The 22148-nt window shown below is 51.5% G+C and overlaps 1 protein-coding gene across 3 annotated transcripts in view; it reads left to right on the top strand.

Annotated features, from left to right (window-relative positions):
* The window catches only part of ATXN1 (ataxin 1), a 317212-nt gene that overhangs the window by 282773 nt on the left and 12291 nt on the right, over positions 1–22148 (top strand). For 2 of the 3 annotated variants that reach the window (XM_044259362.1, XM_044259353.1), the window contains one exon: positions 16568–18623. In XM_044259362.1, coding sequence (XP_044115297.1) covers positions 16728–18623 — 1896 coding nt within the window. In that variant the 5' untranslated portion in view covers positions 16568–16727. Of the gene's footprint in view, positions 1–13144; positions 13211–16567; positions 18624–22148 lie in introns of those variants that run through there. The other variant, XM_044259371.1, reaches the window with a different exon arrangement.

Raw genomic sequence — 22148 nt, 5'->3', positions numbered from 1 at the left:
GCGTAAGTCTCCAAAGGCAAGAAATCGGTAAAGCGTTTCTTCTCTTTGGCCAGCTTCTCATGACGTCTGTCCCGTTGCATGGCCAAGGAGGGGCACACAGAGGGGCGATTCCCGTCTTCCCCGACCCCAAGTTCAATAAAAGAATGTAAAACCGCCCCTGACATCTTCTGCTAAATGCAGCTAGTCCTCACTGCTAAATGCAGTGCCTGACGTCGAGGGCACGGACGTTCTTCCGGGGAAAGCGTCAACTATTTTCTTAGTGAATGACTATCTGACGGCGGTAATGGCACTTAGCCGGGGGAGGAGGAGACGGTCGGCGGCTGGGTTCTGCAGGGTTCCTGGCGGCCCGTTCAGCGTCCTCGGGGCTCCACCCGCTTCGTGCTGGCTGCGTGTGAGCCCCGTGAGAGACCGAAGTAATTATTCAGCTTTTTGATTGAGAACGGCGGCAGGTAGCGAGTCATCCCATTGTCCATTTTGCTGGTGATTGGAAAAGACTCAGGGGTCCCTTCGGCTTCCCTCTGTAGCCTCATTCTGAAAGAAACGAAGGTGGAAAGTAGGTCTCCCCCTTGGTCTGCTTTTCAGAATGAACGGCTCATCTCCGGAGGGTCAGAACCCAGCCACCCATTCACCGAGTGAGTCATACCCCTAATTTTAAAACAAACGCTTATTTCGGAGAGAGTTCCTATGTTGGCTGCCTTATAGCTTGTTTCCCCGTCCTTTCTTTTTTTTTTTTTTTTAAGATTTTATTTATCTATTCAACAGAGAGAGATCACAAGTAGACAGAGAGGCAGGCAGAGAGAGAGAGAGAGAGGAGGAAGCAGACACTCCGCTGAGCAGAGAGCCCGATGCGGGATTCGATCCCAGGACCCCGAGATCATGACCCGAGCCGAAGTCAGAGGCACAACCCACTGAGCCACCCAGGCGCCCCCGCTTCTTCTTTTTTTTTTTTTAAATTTTTATTTATTTATTTATTTATTTTCCAATTTATTTATTTTCAGAAAAACAGCATTCATCATTTTTTCACCACACCCAGTGCTCCATGCAAGCCGTGCCCTCTATAATACCCACCACCTGGTACCCCAACCTCCCACCCCCCCGCCACTTCAAACCCCTCAGACTGTTTTTCAGAGTCCATAGTCTCTCATGGTTCACCTCCCCTTCCAATCTACCCAAATTCCCTACTCCTCTCTAACGCCCCTTGTCCTCCATGCTATTTGTTATGCTCCACAAATAAGTGAAACTACTAGAACTCATACAGCAATTCCCCATCCTTTCTATGCTTGATTTAGGCCAGTTTCCGCAGAATTGTTGTCTTTGTAAATACATACTCCTTCCAGTAAATCCGAAGACGACCAGAAGCGTTTCCTTGGGATTGGCGGTAGAACAATCTGGACATAGTTTGGGATAATTGGATGTGGACTTTTCAGAGGCCTTCCCATCGAGCACACATCTTTAATAATCTCTCGCATGGCCCGCTCATACTTCCCGGTGCCGGAAGGCTAGGAGGTTAATCATCTCACATGAGAATTTATGTTTGAAACGGAATCTCCAAGCACAGATGCTTTTCAAATGCACAGTATTTTGTTCTTTGTCGTGAGTTCAATGTTTGCTCCAACACTGTATCCAGAAACCTAGAAAAAGATCCAGAAATGCTTTGCCTTTTAAGGAGCCAACTTCTAGGAAAGACGAAACTGCAGTAGGCAGACGCAGGGTGAACACCGTGAACCAACGAAGATGGGTCAGCAACCGGGAAAGTCAAGGGGGATGAAATTTCAGGCTGGACCCAGCACGGGGTAGGGAGAGGGGGGAGGGGGTCACGATCTAAGGGGAAGGACACACAAAAACAAGTTGCAAGGACAGTGAGGGCAATGAATTAAGACCAGGGGTTATTGTAAGCGCTGGTGAGCCTCGGAGAAGGGCAGGATGGGTCAGACTGCAGTGGTCTTGCGTGGCTCGAAAGAATGTTTACAAAGGAAAGTAACAGTGTTCCCGCTGTGGGCAAAGGTGTGGAGGGGGTGGTCGGGATTAGCCCAGGGGCCAGACTGGGAGAGGAGTCAAGCAGAGAGCTGTAGGACAGTGTGGGGGCGGGGAGGGTGGACAGAGCAGGACACAGAGGAGAGGCATGGGATATGGGGTTGGGAAGGAGACCCATGAGAGGTAACTTAGAACAGTCGTGCTCAACGTGTGGCTCCCAGACACTGGCCCCTGCAGCATCTGGGACTCCAGATGTGAGAATCACCGGATTAGAAAACAGGCAACAGGGCGCATTTGTGGAGGGGCGGGGGTTGGCGTGGAAGTGGCCCAGAGTGCAGGGATATGCACCCCCGGAGAGGCCTGGAGCCCGGCGTGTTGGAGGGTTGGACCGGGACCCAGCCGCAGACCCTGGGTTCCGTGTTATCTGTGGCCCTTTCACGCTGTAGTTACAGAGTGGAGCTGTGACAGATACCGCATGTCTTGCAGAGCTGAACATATTTACGAGGTGGCCCTTCCCCCGAAGCTTGCTGTCGCTGATGCAGAGGGCACGCACGCCCCGGGAACTGAAGTACAGGGGGGCAGAGGCGGCTGGGGAAGCCCCCCCAGCCCTCTGTCCTGAGCCGGCAGCCGCAGCATGGGGAGCTTGGGGATGCCTCCTGACATTCGTACACCTGAACTTCTCACCACCCGTCATCCCGGTGGGGAATGTGAAAAAGTGCGTACCATCGTGACGGCTTTCAGAGATGCTCTGAAGCCCAGCCAGGGAACGCGGGCGATCGCCAGCAGGCGTTTTGGTGAGCCCTGCATCTCCAGGCAGAAGAGGGGGGCCCACGTCGGGGGCACAGCCAGTTGGTAAACAGAATTGCTGTGGATCTTCAGACTTTTAAAATGGTGCCTTATAATTCTGGAAAAATTCTTTTTTTATTGTGATAAAATATACATAACATAAAATTTCCCATCTTAACCCCTTTATATGGACACTTCAATGGCATCGGGCACATTTGCGTTTTTGGACAACCATCCCCACTATCCGTCTCTACAACTTTTTCCTCATCCCAAACTAACTCTGTGCACACGCTAGAACGGTAGCTCCCCCCCCCAACCCTGGTCACCTCTGTTCTAGTTCCCGTCTCTGGGAATGTGCCGATTCTGCATACCTCTTGTAAGGAGAATTATACATTTGTATTTCTACATCTGGCTTCTTTCAATTAGCCTGATGGTTCGAGATTCAACCATCTTGTAGCACATATCAGAATCCCCTTCCTTTTTAAGACTGAAAAATAGGGGCGCCTGGGTGGCTCAGATTTTCAGCATCTGCCTTCAGCTCAGGTCATGATCTCAGGGTCCTGGGATCGAGCCCCGGATTGGGCTCCCTGCTCAGTGGGGAGCCTGCTTCTCCCTCTCCCACTGCTACAGTCCCCACTTATAAGCTCTCTCTCTCTCTCTCAAATAAATAATATATATATTTTTTATTTTTAAGTAATGGCCATTCCCATGGGTGTGTAAGTGGTATCTCCTTACAGACATGTGATAGATGTTCTAAGTGCAGTGAGAGGAGGTGAGAACACGGTCTTTCTGTTGGAGGACCGGATGCTGTGTTTAAGCGTCGTTGAGGCATTCTGCCGAGCAGTGGTGGAGGTAGAAGGAAGGTCACGTGTGTGATCTCACCTCTGCCTGCACTTTAGAATCCCCCGGGGCATCTTTCAAAGATGCACCTGCTGGTTCCCACCATCGAGGGCTTGGACTAAGCCGCCTAGAGTGAGTCTGGACATTGGTACTGTTTCTAAAGCCCCCCGCCCCACCCCGGGTGAGCCAGACAGGCAGCAAGGTTGACTTCTCGGTCTGGAGGTGCAGAGAGTAAGGCCCTGTAACGAAGGCTACTGGGTTTCTTGTCTCTCGGACCAGAGCTGCGCCCGCTGACATCCCTGCTGTTGAGCAGAACCGAGAACACAGGGAAACCGCTGCTGTCCGAGGCATGTGTGCACCTTCCTTCGTGTTCTGCAGGAATTACTTCCTCCAGAATCTGGAGAGCCAGTGGATGGGGTCCAGCCCTCCATTCGGTCTGGTGGGATGGTCAGTATCCGGCAGTCATGGGAGACTTCCAGCAAGTCCATTCATCCGGCAGACGGAGAGTATTCAGACACTAGCGAGTTAGCTGATGGGCTGCCCCCATTGCTCCAATACTCTGAGCTCTGGACCTAGAAAATTGAACCACTCAGTGCTTGTATATGCGTGTGCCACTGGGTGATTGCCATGGGGAGGACTTCTGGACGGGCGCTGGCTCAGGCTGGATTACGCTGGATACTGTGTTCTCCTCCCCCTTTCTGTTCTCATTTGCTTGGCTGTCCTTTGGAGGGACACTGATTTGGACTGATCTAGTTGTCAGTTAATGACTTGTTCTCATCCATGAACCCTAGTGGACTTCGTTTATTATGTTTTTTTTTTTTTTAAGATCTTATTTATTTAGAGGCATCTGGGAGGCTCAGTCATTAAGCATCTGCCTTCAGCTCAGGTCCTAATCCCAGGGCCCTGGGATTGGGCCCTGCAAAGGGCTCCCTTCTCAGTGGGGAGCCTGCTTCTCCCTCCCCCTCACTCTGCTTATGTTCCCTCTCTCACTATCTCTCTCCCGATCAAATCAATAAATAATATCTTTTTTGAAAGATTTTATTTATTTATTTGATAAACAGAGATCATAAGTAGGCAGAGAGGCAGGCAGAGGGCGGGGGGGGGGGAGGCAGGCTCCCCCTCTAAGCACAGAGCCCTATGCGGGGCTTGATCGCAGGACCCTGAGATCATGACCTGAGTCAAAGGCAGAGGCCTTAACCCACTGAGGCACCCAGGTGCCCCAATAAATAATATCTTTTTTAAATATCTTTAAAAAGATATTATTTATTTATTTGATTGAGAGAGAAAGCACGAGCAAGGGGAGGGACAGAGGGACAAGCAGACTCCCCACTGAGCAGGGAGCCCAACTCGGGGCTCCATCCCAGGACCCTGGGATTATGACCTGAGCCAAAGGCAGATGCTTAACCGACTGAGCCACCCGGGTGCGCCTGTTTATTTTATTACTTGATCTGTTTAAATATATAATCTTCACGAGCTATAAAAAGGAGCCAGCTACGATGGGCCAACTACGACGTTAGAGAGAACAGTTCTCACACGGTTTCCATTACTTCTGACACCAGTTACAAATCCGAGGGGAGGTTCCCCAACCAGCCTTAGTTTCAGTTATTCACTGGGAGTCACAGAACTCGTGGAAAGCTGCTACACGCACAGTTAGAGGTTAACGCAGAGAGAGGATACGGACTTCCGTCAGCCAGGGGAAGAGGCGTGCGGGATGGATGCTGGAGGGACCTGAAGATCCCAAGCTTTCAGGAACCTTCTCCCTGCAGAGCTGGAGGGCCATACGCCCTCCCAACCTGGTGTGTCCCCGGTGGAGTATTGCCTCCCAGGGACATTCACTAGAGCCTTCGTGTCCATAGAGTTGTTTTTGTTTTTTTTTTTTAAATTGGAGCTCAATTGCATACCATCCATGTGGCTACCCTTTGTCCCCAGCCTCTCCCGGATGTCGGGGTAAATACCCTCAATCACGTGTTCCTCCAGATGTCGGAACTGATCCTGCCTGGCCCAGAGCCCCCATCCTAATAAATCATGTTAGGCTGTCTGGTGGCCACACCCCCCCCCAGGCAAACCAACGTACTTCCTATCTGGCAGAACGCCCCAGAGGCCAGCGCTGTCTTGGAGTTAGGTTAATCGCGCACGGCATACCAGCCAGTCCACTGCACCATGCAAGAACGGGAACCCAGGGGTGTGCAGCAGACACACCAAGATCTTCGTCTTACTTCTGCCCTGTAGGAGCCACGTAACCTCAGGCAAGTTCCTTACACCCTGAGTCCGAGCGCCCTTGTCTTTGCCATGCACGATCATACGCCGGGTGTTACGTCTTGAAAGGACCGACCTTCCTGCACAAGGAACGCCTCAGTGACTTCTGTGATACCTGCTTTGCCTTGGGGAGGCTGGGTCCCAGGAGGTCTCAGGGCCTTTGTAGTCAAGAGGTCTGAAAAATGGTACAGTATGCTAGAGACCAGAAAATAACCAGAGGAGAGAAACCAACATTTACTATCCTGGAGGAGGGCCTCTTCAGTGGACGGGGTCCCCTTTCATCCAGCCACATCAAGGGCAGTAATGCGGAGAACCACCCCCACCCCCCTACCCCGAAGGCCTCAGGGCCAGCAAGGCATTTTTCTAACATGGTGGAGACTTTCACATTCTCTGTTCGTAAACTTGGACCATCTGATCTCTCAGGGATCCGGGCCCTGGTGGCCGGTAGCTCTCAGCCTCCCATAGCTGCTGCTGGTGCGCTGCTCTGTGGCGTGTAGCAAAGCTGAGGAGAGTGTGTACAGGGAGACAGCTGGCAGCCTTCCTGTGGGATGTGGAAAGAAGATTCTGCATTTCTCCACCAGGCCTTTTGGGAATTACTCATCCAAGAAGTATTGTGGAAAAGCAGGCAGAGCGGAACAAGGGACCCGGACACTTACCCTTGACCGGGAAATGCTTGTAACTGGAGTTTAGCAGCCCCCTTCTGTTCGCTCTGCTGGTCTGTGCTGCATGCTCTTTGGTGGGACTGGGGGGCCTCTGCTTTGGGAACTGTTATCATCCCATGGATCGACTGAAGAAAGAAAATAAATTCTCAGATGCCCATGACTTTCTCTTTTATGTAAATCACAGGTGTGGGGGGAGGAAAAAACCACCCAGGTGTTTGAAAGGATTGACAGTTTGAAGGTAACCATATTTATTTTAGCGCAGAACCAGGAGCGATGAGCCCCAGATGGAGGCAAGAGAGAACCGGGAATTGGCAACAACGCGTTTGCCGAATTAAAATTACGACGGCTACTATTTCACTGAGTGTGCACAGGATGCCAGGAGCTGTGCGTGTGTCCATTTAATTGCCCGAGACGTTAATTACAACGTGACACATGGTTGATGAAACACTTGCCTCCCTAAATGGGGCATGTGTGTCATTTAAGATTAAAATGACATTGAAGGAGAAACTATATTACATAGGCAGTTAGAGGTGAAGGCAGGTTTAGAACCTATGTACCCTGCCCACGCATCGCTTATTCCTGTTATTGTGCTCTGTCCTCCTTCTAATTAGTATAATCATAATATTGTATGTATCAGTCAGTATTCAGATTATTTGATGTTATATGTATAATATTCCCTCTCATCCATATTTGTATAAAAATGTTAATATTTACCCTAATATTGCAACTATGCCACATCAACTCTGTAGAGAGATGTCCCCGTGTCATGCTAACATTGAATTGAGAGTCAAAAAATGACAGATTCTTTGTCCTCCCAACCCGGGCTCTGTGTTCCTGTGGTCAGTTCTTTGCACCTGTCGCAGGGGGCCCAGGGATGGGGCCCTGAGGGCACCACTGCCCTCAGAGCAAGGTGAGACCCACCGAGTGTAGGGCGCTGGAACATGCCCGCGCCACCGACTCTTCCCTGTCTCCAACTGGAGTGGCGAATACAGGGAGATTTGGGTGTCCCTGGGGAGCGCGTGGGGCACCCATGGACACTGGAAAGCAGAAAGGTATTTGCTTGTGCTCTGAGCCAGGAAAGGTCTCGACAAGAAAGGCATTTCCAGCTTTTTTTTTTTTTAAACTCAAATCCCGCTGGACAGTCCATTTGGGACCGGTTTCAGTCCAGATGGTTATCCCTCCAAGTGATTATTTTTCCATCGTGAGCCTTTCCAGGAATTCCAGCACGGGCAGGCTGCCAGGGGACACTGGCTCCCCAGATGCTGCAGTGACCGTCCACGTGAGCTGACTTCCAGGGATAGCACAGCCCAGCTGCGGGCTTGGCCCCGTCCCGCCTCCTTCCTGCATCCTGTCCCCCAGCGCCCACAAACACGGGGGGACCCCATCCACATGACCCATCTCCTTGACCCATAGAGAACATCCCCATCTTCATGGTTGTCATGTTGGCTAGGAGCCGCAACGGCAGAAGCAAGGAAGCAGAGTCAAGTTTCGCCCAGACTTGGTGAAGGCTGTCTCTCTGTGGGGTTCACAGGAGTAGCAAAGAGGGGAGCCCCGCTGAGAGTGAGGGACACAGCAGTATTGCTCCTTGCCAGGCAGAGGATTGCAACAGCAGCAGAACAGGGCAGCCGTCCAGCTGGAGGACTCGCCTCTGACCTCTTCACTCAGGCTTTCAATCAGAAGAATGACTCCCAGTCTCCCAGTGCGACGCCCAGCCAGGCAGCACTCTGATGGGACTGTGCTCTTAGGAGCGGATTCATACCTTCTAATCACTGCAGTGTGTTTAGTGCCCCTACCTGAGGCCACAGCATTCTAGAGATGAGGGGCCCGTGGGGGGCTTTGTCGGCTGAACATCCAGCCATCCAGCTCTTGGCTTTGGTTCAGGTCATGATCTCATGTTCTCTCGGGCACAGTCTACTAAGATTGGATCAGAATTGGGTGGGTAGCATTGAGCTGGGTGGTGTTGGGGATCCCCGGCTCACTTACCTGTAAGGTGACAAAATCTGGTTTCTAGTCACCCCAGCCCATAACCTTGAATACCACGTTGGCCACAGTCCATGATTAGCGCTGGCTCCAAGTTCCTTGGCTATCTTTCCGCACTTACCTCAGTGCAGCCTGGCTCTTTCGCACGTGCAAGAAAAGGACTTTTGCCATTGGGCTGCCATCTCCCCTGGTGCGTCCTGCTCCAGCAGTCCACCCAGCATCATGGCTGGAAAGAATAAGAAAGTTGTTTCTAGGGCTAGCTCCCCGCTCTGATTCTGAGGCCTTACCCAAGCCTATGTCCTCATGGAGGTAAAAACACAAACCCCAGGAGTTTGTTGTGAGAAGTAAATAAGATGTTGAAGTTGAGTTATTGGCATGTATTAGCTGGTCGGTCAATGGGCACTGTTTCCTAGGGCTGCCGTGACCAATCACCCCAAACACGGTGTTCTGTAAAACCACAGAAACTTATCTGACCGTTCCGGGGGTCCCATGTCTGGAGACAAGGCTCATAGGGAGGACCTGTCCCAGCCTTCTCCAGCTTTGGGAGCCTCAGGTGTTCCTTGGCCTTGGGCCATAAAACTCCACTATCTCTGCCTGCGCGTCTCAAATCTTTCTTGGCTGTTCTCTTACAACGAGACTTGTCATCGGAATTAGGGCTCCCTTGGATCCTGTTCTCCCATTACATTCCCTTTTTTCCAAAAAAAAAGTCACACTTATCAGTTCCAGATGGATATACCTTTTGGGGGTCCGCTGTTCAGTCCCCTCCCCTGTCTGATTAGTGATACAAATTAAGGGACACATATACGTGTTCTTTCTGTCCTTCGACTTTGTGTCGATTGTGCATGACAAGCTGTCATTCTTCGCTTTTTCTCTTTGAGCTCACGGCACTTCTGTGAAGATGAAGATCCATGTCCCGGGGTGCAGAAGAGAGAAAGGGGGGGGCCTGTATGTGTTGGGGTGAGGATATCAGCCTCTTCTGCAAAGTTGTGCTCACCTCTCAAGAGGTCTCTGGCCTAACAAGACCTGGGTGGGACCCTCCATCCCCCTCAGAAGCCACCTCATTTTGGACCAAGAGACCTACCCAGCGAAGCTCCGTGCGAGGCAGAGCAGACGGAACAAATGAGCGGTTTTCATGGAGGACTCAGCAAAAAAGAAAATTGGAAAGTAGGCGAGGCTTATCCTAAGCAAGCCCCCTTGACGCAGATAAAATCACAGTCTCAAAGTCCTTGCGATGAAAAAATATAAAAGTAGGTGACCTGAGCACCTCCTGACCACGAGCGGTCCGCCCCACCTATGTGGGACCCTCTGTTAGAGCCTCCAAACTCGGTCTTGGTGTTTGGGGGTGACACAGAGCCCCCAGCTCAGCCCATTCTGAGCAGTTCTGATTGCTCTCGGATTTTTACTGTGTGTGCTCATTTAATGTGGGGCTCAGGTCTGTTTTCCCGCCTTCCAGGGAGAGCCCTTTACAGACCTGAGCAATACACCAACAGTCTGGCTTCTCTCGCACTTCCCCGGACCATACGTTCTCCGTTGGCCCCTCCGTTCCTTGCCTGGCTTGTGTCCAGACCTCTGGCTAACCTGACCATCCCTCCCGGGCCCACCCCACCGTGTCCTGACCCCTTGGACGGAGGCTTTCCCAACAAACGATGCTGCAGTTTTCATCCTTTATTTTGAACACTGCGCATCTATTGGTGAAGCTGGTAATTACTCCAGTCTTTCAGGCCCCCTACCAAAGCGCTGGTTCCTGTTAAACGGATGGTGGAATGCAAGATTCCTGGGCTCCGTCTTTTGAGCCAGTCATAAGCCAGGTTCCTCCAGCCCCTGCTATCAAATGTATTGAGCTATTGAAACCGACTGCAGGCATTTACGGTTACTCTCATGAATCTTAATTTTCTTGGTTTTGTGCCATCACTTCCAGCTTCTGAGGATATATAGGACCCCCCCACTATCTCAGAGTAGAGCGTTCCTATGAAAACTCTTGTACACCAAAATGACATTAAATGAAGAAGCAATTACCATTAATTTACATGGAGAAGGTTTTAGCGTCCCCAGGCCCCCAAAAAACCCCTCTTAGGCTTTTCTGATACCTCAGGACACATCTTGCTAACAGATGCACGAAATAAATCCAGATAAAGCCCAGATGCTGCAAAACAGGGTTCCAACTCTGGAGGCTCACTGCGGAGATGCTGGGTGTAGTTCCCAGGAAAGGCGCGTGGTGGCACCACTCTCACTGCTCAGGGTGCGCGCGGCTTCCCCCGCCCCTCCCTGCAAAACAGATGCTGAAGGCTACCTTTACTTTTAGCCTTTTTCATTCGAGCAAAATCCTCTTTGGATTTCTTTTGGTTTTCAAAAGCAAGTGCTAATGCATGTCTTTAGCAAAAGCAAAGTGTGTACCACAAACTTTGAAAAAGTGGAGGATCCATGTATTTGAATATTAATTGCAATAATAAAGGCTCTCCTCCGGCTTTCTCTTACCTCGATGACACCAAAAACGCTAATAAAATGTTGAACAGACTAGAACTAAAAATAGAGTTCTTGCATGCCACTCGCTCCATGCAGACGCTGAACACTTAAGGCCCACGGTATGTACTAGAAATGAAGTCAGTAGTTGACGAATGAATGGGCGATCCACTTCCCTTGGGGTGTGCTTGTCCAATCAACTGTGAAGGCATCTAACAGTGCTGCCATCCAGCGCATCTTTCTCCATCCTGGAAGCCCCACGGATGACGGGGTTAGGCCGACTTTTCCTTTCTTTTTTACGATTTCATTCATTTATTTGACAGAGAGAGAGAGATCACAAGAAGGCAGAGAGAGGGGGGCAAGCAGGCTCCCCACTGAGCAGAGAGCCCGATGCAGGGCTCGATCCCAGGACCCTGACATCATGACCTGAGCCGAAGGCAGAGGCTTAACCCCCTCAGCCACCCAGGAGCCCCTAGGCTCACTTTTCATATTTAACCTAAACAAAGTCCTCTCTGCAGGGCATGACTCGAACCTTCCAGCTTAGTAGTAGACTGAAACAGAAAGGAAGATCGGCACGTTCCGTACTTAGAGAACCCTTGCCGTGCCCTGGTGACCTTGCCTGCCAGGGCCAGATGTTCTGTCTCCTGAATGCTCATCCAGTTTTTCTGGAACTGACCCAGGCTTGTCATTCTGCAGCTCTTCCTCTTTAACTCAGAAACCGTGCCTCTGTGGGATCCACTCAAACTGAGAAACTCGCACCATGGGGCATGCTCGGAAGAGCAACCCCAGTTTACTGCCATGACCTTGGGGTGCATTTTTAGGACTGTATGTATGAAGTTCTAAGGAGTGGCTTCCACTCAAAGCAGTTCATTGTTATTTACAAGACTAAGAGTCAGTGGGGACACATTCCCACATCTGCCAGCTCAAAGGCATCTCGTTTTCCTATCATTTCTGAAAGAGTGTAAATCCATAGTCGTGGGGGAATTTTGTTGAATTTATAGCAGAGATGGAAGCGTGGGGCTTCTTTTGTTGAATTTTGTTTTTCTTCTTGGAGATGATTAAGTCATGTATAAAATTGATGATAGCAGCTTTTTTAAAGTGTGCTTCCCTATATTTTTTGGAGGCACAAAGAACCAGAAGAAAAGGAGCATTCGCTACTTAGAACTATACTGAGTCTAAGTGACCCCAAAATAACCCCCTGGATAGTCCCTAAATATTAGCTGCCCACCTCCGAGGCCCCATCCACTCGTGCGTTTGCATAGGCTGCATTCAGTTTTGTTTCTCAGAAACTACCCCATCAGAACGAGAGGCTAGAGATGTTTAATTTGTTTAGGAGCTGATGATTAGAAAATTTACTCTCGTACCCGAGGTTCTGAAACCTTTCTGTGCCTATGAATCATCTGGGGATCTTGTTAAAATGCAGATCCGAAATCAGGAGGGCTGGGTGAGGCCTGAGATGCTGCATTTCTAGAGCGGCTGGGGGCCGTGGGGATGGGGGGTGGGGACCGGTACTGGTGGTCTGAGGACAGCACTTTGGAGAGCTAAGGCCCCTGAGCTAAATCATAAAATACTGAGAGAGATAAAAATGTAGACGTAAAGACACTTAAGATGAGTGCATTCAGAACAGAAGTTCTCAGGCAAACCATCTGTAAGTTTGCCTTAATTCACCCAGTATCTTCTTAATGATAATGCTTGCACAAGGGGTCCGCATGTGTGGTTCTTTGGTAGCATCTATAAAATAGCGTGTGGCCCCATGTTTGGGAGAAATCTTTCCGTTGTGCATCCATAAGTGAGCATCCAGGGGTCGGGGTGAGCCGCGGGTGTGTTTCAGCCCCAAGAAGGTAAATTAAGGACACCATGAAGTGTCCATTAGGAAGTGAGGAAATGAGGAAGCCATTTGTCTACAGCTAGAAAGAGACCGTGAAAGCAAAAATCCTACTCTCCTTTTTTCTTCTTCTCTTTTTTTGTATCTCTTTTCCTCTCCCTTCCTTTTCCCCCTTATGTGTTCTTCCACCTTCAAAATACACCTCTCCATTCTTTCAGTGCCGTGACAACCAGTCCCACAGCCTTCCAGGGACTTGGTGGCAAACTGTGGCGCCCTCTGGTGGTCCTCTGAAAATACAGCGACTCAATCCCTCCCCTCACAGTGCTTCTCCCTGATGGGAGACTGAGATAGTATAGAGCCGGTGAGCATAGAGAAAGGACACATGACCCCAGCATTAGAGCCCCCCGTCTCCTCCAAGCTGCACTGGGTAAGTGGTCCTTCTACATGGAGAGGGAGGATAGATTGGACTTTTTCTCAGTCTGGCCCTAGGTGTTCCAGCGCCTGTGTTTATCTCTGGATCCTGGATTTATCATTAGTATTATCTGGAAAAGATGTTCATCAATGGATGGCTTTTCAGAAGAATAAATTTGAATCTGTGCATTAAGGCCAATAGGTCTTAGTGGTCCATTAGCAGAAGACAAGCCCTGGAGGCTCTACAGAGACCTTGAGGGCTAGCTAAGCCAGTGTGTCTCAAATAAGCACGATAAATAAACCAGGGCACTACTGAGAACCCAGTCAGCATTCCTTTTCAGATTCACTAAAGCTGGGTTCTTTAAAAAGTACCTTCAGAGGGGTTTTCTAGTTTTGTATATTGTGCATTTGGTTGTACAAGCAATTTTACATTTGCATTGCTAATGGACCTCTTCTGAATGTGTTTGACATTTTGCTTGGCTTTGAAAGGACTTTTATGCTGCTGCTTTTTCTTGCCTCGAGCTGCCTTGGGCTAATTAACCTATTCCCTTACTGGCTGGGCCTACTATATGCAAATGTTCTCATTTTGGATTCTGACATATCACTCTTGGATGAACATCCCTAATGAAATCCTGTGGGGTTTTATTGGAGCAGTGCTGACGTGGAACCAGCAGGGGGCGCAGGGAATGATTTGCTTTGAGCAGATCTCCTAAATGACTTTTCTTTGCTAGTTGGTCTGGGAATGTGGGAGCTTATACAATTGTTTCTTAAGTGACTCTTGAAATCTAAAGATAAAAGATCATTGTCAGTACATTTTAAGCAGCCAGAAGGGGCCACTGATTTTTTTTTTTTTTACAATTCTGTAGTTTAATTTTGTTCTGTCATTATTTTGAAAATAGCACTGGGGCGCCTGGGTAGCTCAGTTGGTTAAGCCTCTGACTCTTGATTTCAGCTCGGGTCAGAATCTCAGGGTGGTGAGATCGAGGCCTGTGGCAGGCTCCGCCCTCAGTGGGGAGTCCGCTTGAGGCTTCTGTCTCCTCTGCCCCTCACCCTGCTCACGCACGCGTGCACTCTCCCTCTTTCTCTAAAATATATAAATAAGTCTTTAAAAAATAGTACTTACCACTATACAAAAGAGAGAGAGAGAGAGAGAGAAAACAGCACTGTCATCCTGATTGATTTGCAGATACTGTGTGTAAATTATGTGCTGCACTGTTTATAAAAGAAGGCGGCACAGAACAGTTATTTTGGACTTCTAAAAGCCCTAGTTCGGGAGGGCAAATAATTAACATTACTCTTTCAACACAGTTATTTCTCCAGCATTAACATCCTAGATGTCTTCCCTTTTTTTGTTTCCATTCCAATCTTTATTTTTTTTTAAGATTTTAATTAATTATTTGAGACAAAGATGGAAAAAGAGAGAGCACGAGTGGTGGGGGGAGGCAGAGGGAGCAGCAGGCTCCCCACTGAGCAGGGAGCCCAGTGTGGGACTCGATCCCAGGGCCCCAGGATCATGACCTGAGCCAAAGGCAGACTGAGCAAGCCAGGTGTCCCTCCATCCCAGTCTCTAAAGTGCCTCTCTTGTCCCCTGACAAATCCTGTTGGTACTGAAATGAGCTTTGACATTGAGAAGCCAGATTTATATACTTCCGCCTCATATATACCTGGGTCACTACCATTAAGGATGGGGACTTCCTTTGGTGCCATCGCCCCTTTCGTGGTGATGTTTCATGATGATGCTGGAGCACGAGCAGCAAGGATCACTAAATCACGGACCAAAACAAAAGTTGCAGATTAGGGTGGGGGAGTGGAGCTCCCCGGGAGAGAGGGGGGAGAAGTTGGTGCAGGCAGAGGAGAGGAAGGAGACCGTGTTACAGTCGGCATGTCACCATCGCATGGGCGTTGACAAAGATCAGGTACCACAACAAGCTACCTTGTTGTGTTTGCTTTAAAATCAGATTGTAAAAATAGAGCATCTGGGTAGGGGAGATGCTAAAACCCCCCAGGGCCTGGAATTCCCAAAGCCTAATGCCCATGCCACGGCTTTCCAGATCCCAGCACATAGGGGTGGTCCTGTCTGCAGCTATTCCTAGAGGGGGCACTCACACCTGCTGCTAACTAGCCCTCTTGGTGCCGTGGATGCCAGTGGGCATCCATGTGCAGTGGTCGCTGAGAGACTGAGATGTGTGTCCATAACACCTCACTCCTGAGCCACTATTGATTTATAGATCAGGATTAAGCCCATGGGTCTGATTGATCTGAAAGAGGTTTCATCTCTAAGATTAATGGTGGGCTGGCCCTTTCCAAGGAGAAGGAGAGGAGGTCAGAGTGAAGAGAAAACTCAGAGACTACCTGGAAATAAATAAATAAAGGAAGGAAGGAAGGAAGGATGTGAAAGACCCTTCAATCCATCCACCCTCTTAGTGCGTTCTTAGTCTTGTTTTTAACCATAACCATGTTCAGTTTTTAACTGTCTCGCAGATTTCTTTTGGCTTTCTGTTACCATATGAGTAGCTGTACTGGGAATTCTTTGGAAACTTGTAGAGCACAAGATTATTTTTGGCTCCCGCTGCTGAGTTGGCATGTGTATTGTGTGTGTGTGTGTGTGTGTGTGTGTGTGTTAGGGAACAGGGAATGGTTGTGGATCGAGTATGGACCTAGAGTCAGGCAGAACCTTTGAGTAGTAGTTCCAGTAGATGAGGCTTCAGACCTTATGCCCGGAGACTGCTCGGGACCCCCACTCCTCACTGCTCCTTCCCAGCACGTGCATAGGAGGCTGACTCTCCCTGATGTCACTCTCCCTGTGGGCTTCATTTGATTTTCCGGCAAAGGAACGAAGAGGTGAGGAAGAGACCAGTGTTTCTGAAAAGGAAATTTAAGAAATAAATCATCTACCCTCTAAGAAAAAAATTTTAAAAAGGGAGAGAGGGTATGTTGAGAAACAGGTCTTAGGAAATGCAGACAGTCTTAGGGGAGTGGTTAATGCCATAAAAAGGAATCTGCTGTGGGGCACCTGGCTGACTAGGTCAGTTCAGCATCTGACTCTTGATTTCAGGGTCAAGAGTTCAAGCCCAGTGTTGGTCTCCACGCTAGGCTGAAGCCTACTTTTTAAAAAATTAAAAAAAAAAAAATTAAAAGAAGCAGCATCTGCTTTAAGGTTTTGTCTCCCCTGGGATGTTCCTCATCTTCCTGACCTGCTGTCTAGCACAGGGAGTGTTTTATGTGCTTTCAGGTTGGGGCTCTCATCAGGTTTGGGGAATTCATTATGAAGCCAGAAGCCTAGTCTCAGTCTGATATTTTGATTTCCTTTTCCCTCTTCCCTTCCTCCTGCCTTGTCTCTTTCCCTTGTCCCCATCCTCTTCCTTTTTCCCAGATTCCAGAGCTGCTGTGGGCCGATAGCACCCACGGGGAGATGATTCCTCATGAAGAGCCTGGATCCCCTACAGAAATCAAATGTGACTTTCCATGTATCAGACTAAAACCAGAGCCAGCCAGACAGTGAAACAGTCACCGTGGAGGGGGGACGGCGAAAAATGAAATCCAACCAAGAGCGGAGCAACGAATGCCTGCCTCCCAAGAAGCGCGAGATCCCCGCCACCAGCCGGCCTTCCGAGGAGAAGGCGGTCCCGCCGCCGAGCGACAACCACCGGGCGGAGGCCGTGGCATGGCTCCCGGGCAACCCCGGGGGCCGCACCCATGGGGGTGGCCGGCACGGCCCGGCAGGGACTTCCGCGGAGCTGGGTTTACAACAGGGAATAGGTTTACACAAAGCGCTGTCCACGGGGCTGGACTACTCCCCGCCCAGCGCGCCCAGGTCTGTCCCGGCGACCAGCACGCTGCCCGCGGCGTACCCTCCCCCGCAGTCGGGGACGCCCGTGTCCCCCGTGCAGTACGCCCACCTGCCACACACCTTCCAGTTCATCGGGTCCTCCCAGTACAGTGGGCCCTACACCGGGTTCATCCCTTCACAGCTGATCTCCCCGACAGCCAGCCCCGTCACCAGTGCCGTGGCCTCTGCCGCGGGGGCCACCACTCCATCCCAGCGCTCCCAGCTGGAGGCCTATTCCACTCTGCTGGCCAACATGGGCAGTCTGAGCCAAGCCTCAGGACACAAGGCTGAGCAGCAGCAGCAGCACCTGGGCAGGACGCCGGGGCTCATCACCCCGGGGTCCCCTCCACCCACCCAGCAGAACCAGTACGTCCACATCTCCAGCTCTCCGCAGAGCGCCGGGCGCACGGCCTCCCCTCCGGCCATCCCCGTCCACCTCCACCCGCACCAGACGATGATCCCACACACGCTCACCCTGGGGCCCTCCCCCCAGGTCGTAGTGCAATACACCGACTCCGGCAGCCACTTCGTGCCCCGCGAGGCCGCCAAGAAAGCCGAGAGCGGCCGGCTGCAGCAGGCCATGCAGGCCAAGGAGCTCCTGAATGGGGAGGTGGAGAAGGGCCGGAGGTACGGGGCCCCCAGCTCGGCCGACCTGGGCCTGGTGAAGGCCGGCAAGTCCCTTCCTCACCCGTACGAGTCCAGGCACGTGGTGGTCCACCCCAGCGCCGCCGACTACGGCGGCCGGGACTCCGCGGGGGTCCGGGCCTCTGTGATGGTCCTGCCCACCAGCAACACCCCCGCCACCGACCTAGAGGTGCAGCAGGTGGCGCACCGGGAGGCTTCTCCCTCCACCCTCAACGACAAAAGCGGCCTGCACCTGGGGAAGCCCGCGCACCGGTCCTACGCGCTGTCCCCTCAACAGGCTCTGGGCCCCGAAGGCGTGAAGGCCGCCGCCGTGGCCACGCTGTCCCCCCACACGGTCATCCAGACCCCGCACAGCGCTTCAGAGCCCCTCCCGGTGGGACTGCCAGCCACCGCCTTCTACGCGGGGACGCAGGCGCCGGTCATCGGCTACCTGAGCGGCCAGCAGCAAGCGATCACGTACGCCGGCAGCCTGCCCCAGCACCTGGTGATCCCCGGCACGCAGCCGCTGCTCATCCCGGTGGGCAGCGCGGACGTGGAGGGCTCGGGAGCGGCCCCCGCGATAGCCACGTCGTCGCCCCAGTTCGCGGCCATGCCTCACACGTTCGTCACCACCACCCTTCCCAAGAACGAGAACTTCAGCCCGGAGGCCCTGGTCACGCAGGCCGCCTACCCCGCCATGGTGCAGGCCCAGATCCACCTGCCCGTGGTGCAGTCGGTAGCGTCCCCCGCCGCGGCACCCCCCACGCTGCCCCCCTACTTCATGAAAGGCTCCATCATCCAGCTGGCCAACGGGGAGCTGAAGAAGGTGGAGGACCTGAAGACGGAAGACTTCATCCAGAGCGCGGAGATCAGCAGCGATCTGAAGATCGACTCCAGCACGGTGGAGAGAATCGAGGACAGCCACCACCCCGGCGTCGCTGTGATCCAGTTTGCCGTCGGGGAGCACCGAGCACAGGTAACGCTCACCGGCCCCGCCCTCGCCCAGGTAGGGGCACCCACCATGCCACCATCACCTTCTCCTGGCCAGAGTGTCTTCTAAGAGGTAGACCCGAATGTGCTATGGGGAGAATTCAGGGTTTTCTACCCAGAGAGTAGACCCGTCCTCTTTCCCAGCGGGGTTCTGTGAGAGAGGCTTAACCCCAGTGCCCCAAGGCATCTGCTGTTTGTAATGAATTCACTTCCCTGCTCCTGTAGACTGAAGCTGGTAAGGGACCGTCCTCCGTAGGAGTCAGAAAATCACCACTCAAGACAGCTATATATATATATATATATTTATTCTATGGTTTAACATAATTCTAATAATTCTAATTCTGTGGTATAGAATATTCTCTATTTCATTCTATGGTTTAGATGAGGAACTTTGATGGAGAAACAGTGCAGGGCTCAGGGCCCTTCTTAGGGTCATTGTGCCCATTTTACCTGTCAGGAAAGAGACAGTGCTGGTCAGGTGGGGACATTAGATGGAACAGTCACCATGTCCCGTTCCAACATGTGTGTTTCAAAATGTAGATGCTGTTATCATTTAGCGGTTGTAAGGCCCACCGAGGAGAACACAGCTGCCATTTAAAAGGTAGCCTTTTATACTCAGATCACAAAAAGACGGGGCGTACCAAGCAGGGCCGCACGGGGAAGCACCGGGGTCACTCAGAAGACAGAGGGAACCAGGAGGGAACATGGCCAGGAGCCTGTATGATGGTTTCCAGGGGAAGGACTGAGCGACCTGGGGTAATCAGGCTGAGGATTAACTGTCATGAACAATTTCTCGGGAGCTCTGAGGACCTAGGGGCTGCCCCTGGGTGTCTGGTACCTGGGCATGGGGTGATGAGGGCAGATGGACAGTGGCCCAGAGGTGAGAGCCCATTGGAGGAGAGGGGCTGCGTGTTTGGTGTGCGTGTGATGCTAGCCTCAAAAGAGGCAGTCCCTCCAGTCAGCAAGGCTCCAAGATGTCAAAGCATCAGAATGTAGAAAATCAAGGGCATGGTCAACATCTTCTGGACATCCCAGGTGATCTCCTGTGCATGTAGTAAATAGGAACCCCAAAGGGTAAGATGGAGTCAAGGTCGGTTATGTTAAAGCCTGGAAGTATTATTAACTCTTGTTAATTTCCCTCGGTCCTCTCTTTTACAGTCTGTTAAATCACTTGAATACTTCTGTTCCCCAGCTCCTTTGTAGAAAACAGCACTTTCCCCATCCAGGTGGCTTGGAGACAAACAGGTTTGGCCTTCCCGGCCATCAGGCCCTGAATTCCACTGTCCTGGGAATGTTTGCATGGAGGACTTCAAAAAACCCCCAAGTGATGGCACCTCCTTCAGCTTTGAGTTGAGAACGGTCAGGCTGTAGCTGATGTTTGGGAAAACAAAACAGAAGAAAAACCAGTTTAACGGTTTGAACTGTTTGAGTACATTTTTAAGAGATCAAGTTGCAGGGAAGGGGGGATTTCGCAGCTTTTTCCAGAAGTGCTTGTGAATGACCAGATGTGGGGTCTTACACAATGTCAGAGGGTCAGCACTGCCAAGAGCTCTTGGCCTCCAAAGATGTCTTTTTTTCCAGTGCAGGGTCACCATAGGCTTACAGTCTTTGGTAAGATCCAAGAAAGATTTCTCAAAGTTCAATTTTTTTTTTTTTAAAGCAAAAATCCAGATTTTTTTTTCTTAAGTGGCATCTTTATTTTGAACTCACTGCCCGTCCGTAGGGGCCACTCACTCCCCCCCTGCCTGCAGGGGTTGGAGGTGGTCACGGGGAGAAGAAAAATGACTTGTCTTCAGCAGAGTTGTCTCCTAACAGACTCCAGGTGAAGCCTGGAAAATGAACAAGAAAGAAAGTGCATTTTTTTCATAGCACCATCAACCCTTCAAGCGGTACTGTGACCGGGCAGCAGGCACAGGAAGAGGGGTCAGTTTGGAGAGCTGCTGGTTCCTTACCCACACACCTCCTTTCACCCCGAGAATCAAGAACAGCTCTGGCTGTGGGCAATATCTCCAAGACCCTGGTAGCCTCGTGGATGTGAGCTTCCCAGGCCCTTGGAGGCGGCAGACGGACCCAGCATTCTGGAAAGCAGGCAGCTCCCTGTGCCTGAATGATAAAGCCCTCGGCTTCCCTGGGAAGTCTCATTTCCTTCCGGCGGCCAGACCTTGAGTCTCTGCCGACCACCAAGGTGCAAATTAGAAGGTAGAATCTTTGTCGCGGCCCTTTTGCAGGTCTGTGGGCGGCCCCGCGTGGGGGTCCTGCATGCTAGGGACGGTTGCCACCTACTGAAAAGGTGGCTTGGGTTTTGAGCTAGAGAGACAAAAAGTACAAGGCCCCGACGCGGCCAACGATTTGTCGCTTTCCCCAGAAGCCTATCAGAAACAGGCTGACATCATCACAGCTCAGATACTCCACCAGCTGTGGTCGCCACAAGTGACAGGATGAGGATGACGGGAGAATCAGAGAGAAAGCGAGGTGGGGGGAGGGGGGAGGAGGAAGGGAGCCAGAGAGCTGATATCTGGATTTAATTTATGTTCCCAGCCCAGGGTTGCAGGGTTGCCTCCCTCGCCAGTGTGGTGCGCAGAAGTTTTCTACTCTAGCCTGGAGCATCAGCCATGTCTTCTCAACTCGTTAGAAATCACTGACACTCACACCCACGGGGAGATTTAGGGATGTGCCAATTGTTTCACTTAATTAGCAAAATCACAAAATTGTTGGGGGGAGTGGTGGGAGAAGGGATGGTTTCCGACACGGGAGCTGGATGGCTTTGTGACTCCAGGCTTGGGATTCCCACATGGAAGGAGAGCCGCGGGGATGTGCGTGACCTCAGGAAACCCAGCCCATCCCTGTGGGACGCAGCCTGGCCCGGGGCGGTGGGGGGTGGGGGTGGGGGAGACCACCAGCCTGGGCTCTGGTGGGCTGCAAGACAGGTCGTTTTTCCCTCCCCCAGTTGCCGTTTTTCTCATCCTTGAAACAGGCGAATGATTCCTTATACCAGATTTCTCGCAGCCCCCCTCCATTTTTGGAGTCCCAGGCTTCTCTGCCTCGCAGAACAGAGCTTGTAGAAACCACCAGCTTTTGCTAACCAAAAACCGAAGCGTAAAACGGAGGGGGTTTTCGTTTTGGTGACTATTTTAAGGAGCTGAACTCCTCACTGTTATTGTGGAAAGACGCCTCCGGTGTGTCTTCAGCTGGAGCTCCGGAGGAGACAGTGTGGGAGAAAAGTGCTGTCGTGGAGCCGTCCCTGTCCCCGTGGCGTGGCCGTTCCCGCTGCAGTGTTCTTCTGTGCAGGTGAAGTCTCTGCACCCGGCCCTCCGGCCCGCAGCTATGGGGGAGCGAAGAATTCCAGGTGTGATGGGTTTCCACCAACTGCGCCACTGGACCCCTCTTTCTGGCCATGCTGCATCTCTGTCCTCTTTTGCTGTGGGGTAGGGAGCACCTTCCACCCTAGGGAGGGGAGCCTGCCTCCCTGCTTCCCGAATGCTCAGTGATTCCAGCTGAAAGCCCTGATGGA

The sequence above is a fragment of the Neovison vison genome, chromosome 1, assembly GCF_020171115.1.
Source record: "Neovison vison isolate M4711 chromosome 1, ASM_NN_V1, whole genome shotgun sequence".
Classification (NCBI taxonomy): Eukaryota; Metazoa; Chordata; class Mammalia; order Carnivora; family Mustelidae; genus Neogale; species Neogale vison.
This window is presented reverse-complemented; position numbering and strand designations above follow the sequence as displayed.